We start from the raw sequence: 8298 nt of genomic DNA on the forward strand, positions 1-8298 counted from the left end.
GAGCTTCCGAAACTACTGCGATGGAGGCCGTGACTCAAGACCTTGATGGGGAGCACGACGGAGCTTCACGACGGGTCGATACCAAGTCCGGAGGCGCTGCGGTGGCGCAATGTCACTACGCGGAACTGACCATCCTCTCGGGGTGGATTCTGCGAATAGCGCGAGTGCCAATTTCGTTGGTGGTTGTGAGTATCGTTCCGGAAGGCAAAGTACGGCCGACCTTGAAAGCCCGTCTTTCGCGCAACCACTTAGGGACGGTGATATGGAGTGGATGTACCTTCGACATCCTTCCCAAAAATGGTCTCTCATATTTTGCAGGAGTGCCAGCGAGATAAGCGGGACGTTGGTTATCAGCAAGACGTGCTCGGCACGCTAGTCAGGCGGCTCCCACCTAGAAGGTGTCCAGGCGTCAGGCAAGCAAGTCCTCAGGGTCGTCGAGAAGTGCCTGCAAGCGGCCGCGATTTTTTATTAAGGCCACGCTTCTACCTGAGGGAGAAGGTCTCATCTCCTCAACGTCAGATTGGTCGGCGTCGCCAATCACTCGTCGGAGATGTGTTTGAGCGACTTGACTGCGGCTTCCCAAATGCCTCCGAAGTGCGGCGCTGAGGGAGGATTGAACCTCCACTCGATCCTCTCGGAGGCGAGGCTGTCGATGATCCGGTGGTTTTCTGGCGTGCCCGCGGTGAAGAGGGCTGTCAGCTGGGAACGGCTCCCACGAAGGTTGTCCCGCAGTCGCTTCGAAGGCTGCGACAGATGCCTCGGCGGGAGACGAACCGCCTGAGGGCCGCAAGGAAGGCCTCGGCCGTGTAGTCGGAGACTACTTCGAGGTGTACGGCTCTGGAAGCAGGCAGACGAAGACCGCTACGAAGGCCTTGTAGGAGCGGTGTCCGCGCCCCTTGGTTGTGCGAAGTTGAATCGGCCCGGCATAATCGACCCCAGTGTGAAGGAAGGGCCTCGCTGGTACCACGCGCTCCCGTGGAAGATCGCTCATCAGCTGTTGTGGTGTCGCCGCCCGCCATCGCACGCAAGGGAGACATCGCAGGATAGCCTCCTTGACCAGTGCTCGACCCCGTGGAATCCAATAATGTTGGCGGATTAATGAGAGAGTGAGCTGTGTTCCGCCGTGCAACGCTCGTTTATGCAGTCGTCCACAATTAGCCGAGTGAGGTGCGAGCCCTTCGGCAGGAGGACGGGGTGACGCTCGTCATAGGCTAGGATGGAGTGCTTGAGTCGACCCCCGACTCGCAGGAGACCCTCGGTACCTAAAAAGGGACTAAAGCGAGCAAGTGAGTTGATTTACTTAAGGCAAGGCCCTGACTTATTAATTTTAACTCGGCCCTGAATTTTTCAGATTGTACTCGCCGGATCCAACAAACTCGAGCTCTCTCTATCTCCTCTGCGGACAAAGTACTGGGGAAGCGCTGTTGAGTGCCAGTGGACCGATCCTCTCTTACTCTCAGCCACCGCCGACACCAGGCTGTCACGCGTAGGAGCCTCTTCAGGGAGGAGAACCGCACCAGCTCGGCGGCCTCGCTCATCGGCGCTGCTGTGGCTTTGACATGGACTCGTGTGCGCTTCTCCGGCAGGTGCTCTTCGGGGATGTGGCCGACGGCGGTCGGCCATGCGGCGGCGTCTAAGCGTAGCCAAGGCGGACCTTGCCACCACAGAGGATGGCTCTGCAGTTCCTTGGGAGAGAGACCTCGGGAAGCGCAGTCCGCTGGGTTGTCCTGGCCTGGAACGTGATGCCACGCAGCCTGCGGAGTGGTCCTCTGAATCTCTGAGACGCGGTTCGCGACGTAGGTTTGCCACCTGGATGGGTGGCCGCGGATCCAGCCCAGCGCGACGGTGGAGTCCGTCCATAGGTGAAGCGGCGCAGTCAGGTCGAGGATTGTCAAGGCGTGTTTGGCTAGTCGCAGAGAAGGACGGCGGCGCTTAACTCCAAACGAGGTAAGGACACCTGTTTGAGCGGTGTGACCTTTGTTTTCGCGGTGATTAGGCGGACAATCCACGAGTCGTTTGACCATGTTTTTAGGTACACGACGGCGGAATATGCTCGTTCTGAGGCGTCGGAGAAGCCATGGACCTCGATGCGGGTGCAAGAAGGACCCAGATTAATCCAGCGAGGTACTCGGATTTGCTCGAGTACTGGTATCTGGGCGTGAAAGGTGACCCAGGCTGACGCGGAGGCGTCGTCGAGCGGAGCGTCCCACTCAAGTCTTGAAGCCAAGTCGATTGGAAGGCAATCTTGGCGCGGACCACGACCGGTGCTAGCCAGCCGAGAGGGTCGAATAGCTGCGCCACCAGAGACAGTACAGACCTCTTGGTGACGGATGGCAGTGCGATGTGCCGGGTGGCGAAAGAGAAATCGTCCGTGGCGGGGTGCCACTGCAGTCCTAAGGTGGAGTGAGCCTCGTGTGGTCGCCAGTCACGGGTCTCGCGCTGCAACTGGTGCTCCGGCGGGATATCCCAGATCACCGCTGAGTCGCTGGCTGACCACTTCCGGAGAGGGAAGCCGCCCGCCATGCAGATACTGGACAGCTGTTTGCACATCTCCTGGGTCTCCGCCATCGTCGCTGCTCCGGTTAAGATGTCGTCCATGTAGACATCTCGCAGGAGAACGGCCGCTCCTAGAGGGTACTGCTTACCCTCGTCCTCAGCTAATTGCCTGAGAGCGCGCATCGCTAGAAACGGAGCACACGCTAGGCCGTAGGTCACTGTGCTCAGCTGGTACTCGGCAGGGCTGTCTTGCGGGGAATCCCGCCACAGGATCCTTTGCAGATCCCTGTCATCCGGGTGTACCAAGATCTGTCGGAACATCTTTTCGACGTCGGTGGCTAGACCGAAGCGGTGCCGTCGCCAACGGAGTAGCACGTCGGCGAGCGGAGGCAACAAGTTCGGACCCACCATCAAGTGATCGTTGAGGGTTCTTTTCGAAGTAGTTGGCGTGGAGCCGTTAAAAACTACGCGCAGCTTCGTGGTGACACTGTTCTTCCGCAGCACGCCGTGATGCGGCAAGTAATGCACCGGTCTGCGCGACGTAGCGTCCGGAGTCACGCGAGACATATGACGCAGGTCCTCATACTGCCGCATGAAGTCGGCATAGAGGGCTCGAAAAGGAGGATCCCGAGCGAAACGTCTCTCCATGCTGAAGAGAACTCGTAAAGCCGTGGAGCGCGTCACCGAGAAGTCTGGCAGCGGGGCAACGACCGGCAGACGTACGACGTACCGACCGTCCGCGACCGCGAATGTGTCTGGCGGAAGAAGTTCTCGCACTGTTGATCCGCGGGTGAGAGAGCTACCGCGGCGTCGGGTAGCTCTTCTTGCTGCCAGAACCTTTGTACGAGAGCGCCTAGGTCTTCCTCGACCAGGCAGTGATGTGCTGACGCATGGCGCGATGTGGACGTCGTACCGACGGCCCCAGACAATATCCAGCCCAGCGCCGTCTTTTGTGCCACAGGTTCCCGTGATTTCCCTCGTCGAAGTCCAGCCTGGAGGATCATGGCGTAGACGTCTGCTCCTAGAAGGATGTCTATGGGATCCGTCGCCAAGAAGTCCGGATCGGCGAGCTCCAGCCCATGGACGTGCGTCCACGCCCGACGATTGGCCTTGATTCCGCCTTCATAAAGTGTGAGCCGGGGGAAAACCAAGGCGGCCACGCTTATTAAAGGCCCGTCGCGCAGGGAGCGGATCTGAAGAGTGACTTGACCGCGGGCGAGGCCCGTCTGCTTGCCGCCGATTCCATACACGGCGACGGAGGTAGGAGACCGACCTAGGCGAAGACGTTGGGCCAAAGCTTCGGAAACTAGCGAGGACTCCGAGCCCTGGTCAACTAGTGCGCGTGCAGTGTGAGCGCGGCCGAACCGGTCCAGGACGCGAACGCGCGCGGTAGCGAGGAGAACTGTCGTCGTCGCCTCGACTTTGTGTTGCGCTAAGTGTGACGTCTTAGCGCTCTCGCCGGACGGACATGCCTCGTGGAGGGTCGTGTGGTGACGCGCGCGACACGACGAACAAGTCTTTTGAGAAGAACACTCGCTTACCTTGTGCCTTCCTAGGCAGTTCAGGCACAAGTCGTTCGCCTCGACGTGACGCTTCCTTTCCTCCGCCGTCTTGCTCTGGTAAAGGTCACAGAACATAATATAGTGATCCTGACCGCATAGGGAGCAGCGACCTCGCTTACTGTCCTGCTTACGCGTGTGAAGAGTGCGAGTCTTCTGTGTCGGACTTGGATGCGGTTTAGAAGAAATGGCTTCGACCTTGACAGGCTGCAACGATTCTAAAGTGTGCAGCCGACGATCCAAGAAGAGCTGGAGTTTGTCGTACGAGGGTGGATCGTTGGAATCACTAATGAAATTCTCCCACTCGCGGCGAGATCGAGGATCAAGCAGGTCAACGACGAGGTGCACGAAAAAGATCTTCACCCTTCGTGATCGGGCGCCCAATGCTCTCCAGTGATCCTACCGTGCTCTTCACGCTGTGGCAAAGTTTGCGCAGTTCCACCACGGACTCGCTCTTCAGCTTCTGGAGTGACGTAAACTGGGAGATGTAACTGCGCACCAGGAGCCGCTTGTTCTCATAGTAAGCAACGAGAACATCCCATGCGCGTTCGAAATTCTCGGTTGTCGTGGGCAGGCTTCGAATCAATAATTCTGCTTCTCCTTTCAGGCATGTCTTCAGGTAGTGGAGCTTCTCGACTGAGGACGTGAGAGTGTCCCTTCCGATTAGCGATTGGAAGAGATCACGGAAGGCTGGCCAATCCTCGTACTTCCCGGAGAAATGAGGCAGCTGGATCCTCGGAAGAGTCGTGCGGGGTGCTTGCGAGGACGGCTCTGACCCTCTCGTGCCAGCTTCCTTCTCTTCCGTCTTGAGGTTACGCAGGAGGTCCAACAGCAGGCCCTTATTGGCGAGGTAGGCCTCTTCAGCCAGAGCAGGTATGTCGAGTCTTATGTACTCTGAATCGGCCACTTGGTCGAGATAATTCAAGAGCTCATCGTTGTGCGCGTCGAACTTCGTCCAGTACCTTTCCAAGGACTGCAATCGCGCCTCCACTGCGCCCACCGTGATCTTGGCAGCGCCCAGCTTCATCAGGTTCTCGTGAGTACGGGCAATTTTGCCGTAGAGATCCGTTGCAGCGGTGATTGTCAACTCGGCCTTGCGACTCATGATGACTGAATTTCAGGTGACTGGTGTTCGGAGCACAGAGAACCACAACACTTCGCACTCACTCCGCGTCGTAGAAAAACCGGTCACTAAATATCCGGCTCGAAGGACCAGCAAATGATAGAGTTTATGCGAGATTGACGCGGGAGGCAAGCGCGAAACCGAAGGATAAAAATCCGCGAGGAGAGAAAACGAAGAGAAATTAATTCGACGATAAATCTAAGTCTTTTAACAATAATAGTCAGTTTATTATAACAATTATAACACTAATTATAATACACAGTCTTAAATTAATTACGCGAAAGCGATTTCAGAATCCGCGAGCAACGGAGACGACTGATTCAATCCGCGAGCAACGGAAGAACGTTTTTTCTCGTGATCGAAAAATAAGTGAGTGCGTCGAGTACCTTTAAGCCAAGAAGCGCCGTGTTCCGCGAGCGCGTCAATTTATAGCGGAGCCCTTCTCGAAAGATCCCGATTTTTCGTGAACTAATATAAATGTTCAAAACGAACGGTTAAGAATTTATTTATTTTCCTTGGATCTTTCGAGAAGGGCAAGCGCTGTTTTTAAATTGCGCTGACAAAGCGATGTCGCGCTAACGGCTGCCAGGGGCGCCGAATGATCGCTCGGACCCTCGCTCCTTTAGCGAGGGCGTTTTGAACAACTTATTATTTTCAAATTATTACACATAAATACTCGCATACACTAATAAAGATCTAATAGAAATATTCAGAAAAAATAAATTTTCTCGTAAGATTTGTAGGCATTTATAAATGATATAGATGGATCTATCTATCGATAGATTTATAATAATATAGATAGATATTAATATATATTATACTTTATAGATACTTTGAGAATTTTATGAAAATATTTATTTTATGTATATTATATTTATATTTATTTATATTTATTTTATTATATTTTTATTATATTTTATTATATTTATTTTTATTTTTATTATATTTTATTATATTTTTTTATATTTATTTTTATTTATATTTATTTATATTTAAATATTTATTTTATATATATTATATTTATTTTATGAAAATTATTTTATATTCAGATGGATATAATCGCTTTATATTTGTCTATTTCAAAATTTTTCTTAGTATGGTATGTCTAACATAAGACGATTATATCCATTGATATTCGTCCGATTTTTCAGCTTATCCTAACACATTACAACATAGCGTATTTTAATTCGTATTAGAACTTTTTACAGTCTTCTCCGAGCACTCAAAAAATTTCGTTTCGTTTCAAGCTGGTTTTAGCACACACCAACGCGATTAATACGGCCGATATTTTTAATCTCGCGTCCGTATGATTTAAGGGAAGCCAGCAGGATTTTCTTTGCGAGTGATCCGAACTGTATTTCGCATAAATTTCGATTATTAACGAGAATTATGAGAGAAAAAAAATGACCTCCTTCTTTTCGATATAATTAGATAAAAATATTTACGATAGGCATAAAAACGAAATTCATTCTATGGATCCATTCATATCATCGGTTGCTGACAATTGCCCCTTAAAAGTCTCAATATCCACATCGAACATCAAAGAATTTTTCGTTTGCGTTAGGCAGATATTAACTCGCGTACGTGATTTTAATGTGCTCGCTCACGTAATTACATGGTTATACGACCTACGTATCGTTAAACGATTCACGTAGATTCCTCGATGAAACGCGCGTTTAACGACGCTTATGTTCTTATATTCTTTTTTTCTCTTTCCGAGCTTCATTTAATCATTGCAGCCGCGGCGCTCGATTTAACTTTCTGCCAATTTCTGTGGAAGGTGTTCTCGCCGAATGAAATTTCGTTGATGTAAAATCGCGCACGACGACGTTTCGAGTAGATATATTAGTATGATTTATAGTTGAAAAAAAAACCGTGTTTAATTAGTCGACATTACTGATGCTTCACTTCGCATTAATGCAAGTTACTTCAAAGCGACAAATTAGTTATGTATCTTTCGCGTATATTGACGTTCTATTTCCTCCTCATGCAAGTTCATTATTTAACTTTGTACAGTAAAAATATTTTTCAATTTTATAAGTCGTCATTCGTGCAAGTTTTCAATTTATTCATAAATAATATAGTCGCTTTAAACATTTCAAATAACTACTTATTTTTTTCTCGCGACATTTATTACTTACGTAATATTTTAAATATATCGCTTAATATATTTTACACGTAGACTGTAAGAGGAAAATAATAGTTTCAAGACTCCTACGTAGTGTATCGCGCATTGTTTTATAAAAATAACTAAAAAATAATAACGTGAATATATATATATATCAGTTATTATTTTAATAATGTTATCACACTTTCTATATAATATAAATATTTTATTAATGAAATATATATTGTATATTTTATTGTCCGTTATCTAATTAAGGATTTTGTATGTACAATCTCAGCAAAAAGTGGCTGAAATTCAATATTGACGAATATCCATTTTTGGTGTATTTTAAGTAAGAAATTGTGTTGATTATTTAATTTGATCTTAGCTACAGTGCAGAGATATATTTTTTAATATTTACTAAAATATTCCGAATTTTGTTAATCGAAATGATTAACTTTTGCCAGAGAATTTCGCCTTGTGACAGATACATGGCTAACTTCATTGAATTATATTTAATATTTTTTTAACCAGTTAGTAGTTGTATAATATTATTTGACCAAATATTTCCTCTGTATCTAAACTTTCGCAAATTTTAAACAAATTCTGAATATTATTTCCATGTACTTTTGTCATTTGAATCGACGTGGTTATACGTTTCCCATAAGAACACATGTTAATTCGGTGCAAATTAAAATCCTTATAACTTGTGAACGCTTTAGTGAATCGATTTAAAATTGTACTGAAGATTCTAAACATATGTAAGGACATTCTGTACAATTTTCATTAAATTCTCAATATTTTGAAAATAAATACAAAACATCCTTAATAACTCTTTCGTAAAATTGATACTGAAAATTAAAATTAAGAAATTGAATTAAAAATAGAGATAACGGATTTGTAATAAAAATAATATAATAATAGAAAGATTTATATTTATACTTTAGAAAAGATTAATTTCGTAAAAGCAGTTTATTTTGTAAATAGAATATTTATTTTGTAAAATTTTGTAA

At 47.6% G+C, this 8298-nt stretch overlaps 2 protein-coding genes and 1 long non-coding RNA gene across 3 annotated transcripts; 1 reads left to right on the plus strand and 2 right to left on the minus strand.

Moving 5' to 3' along the window:
• Window positions 1-2028: 2028 nt before the first annotated feature.
• Window positions 2029-3144, minus strand: LOC112639297. Its single transcript, XM_025412732.1, has one exon. The coding sequence runs from the start codon at window positions 3142-3144 to the stop codon at window positions 2029-2031; it is 1116 nt and encodes a 371-aa protein (XP_025268517.1).
• A 32-nt stretch (window positions 3145-3176) lies between these two features.
• LOC112639298 lies at window positions 3177-4133 on the minus strand. The gene has a single exon (XM_025412733.1). The coding sequence runs from the start codon at window positions 4131-4133 to the stop codon at window positions 3177-3179; it is 957 nt and encodes a 318-aa protein (XP_025268518.1).
• Window positions 4134-4411: 278 nt separating this feature from the next.
• Window positions 4412-5786, plus strand: LOC112639304. Its single transcript, XR_003123422.1, has 3 exons — window positions 4412-4575; window positions 4663-5091; window positions 5177-5786. It is a non-coding gene; the product is annotated as an uncharacterized LOC112639304 (long non-coding RNA).
• The last annotated feature ends 2512 nt before the right edge of the window (window positions 5787-8298 follow it).

Source organism: Camponotus floridanus, unplaced genomic scaffold, assembly GCF_003227725.1.
Source record: "Camponotus floridanus strain SB8 unplaced genomic scaffold, Cflo_v7.5 scaffold56, whole genome shotgun sequence".
NCBI lineage: Eukaryota > Metazoa > Arthropoda > Insecta > Hymenoptera > Formicidae > Camponotus > Camponotus floridanus.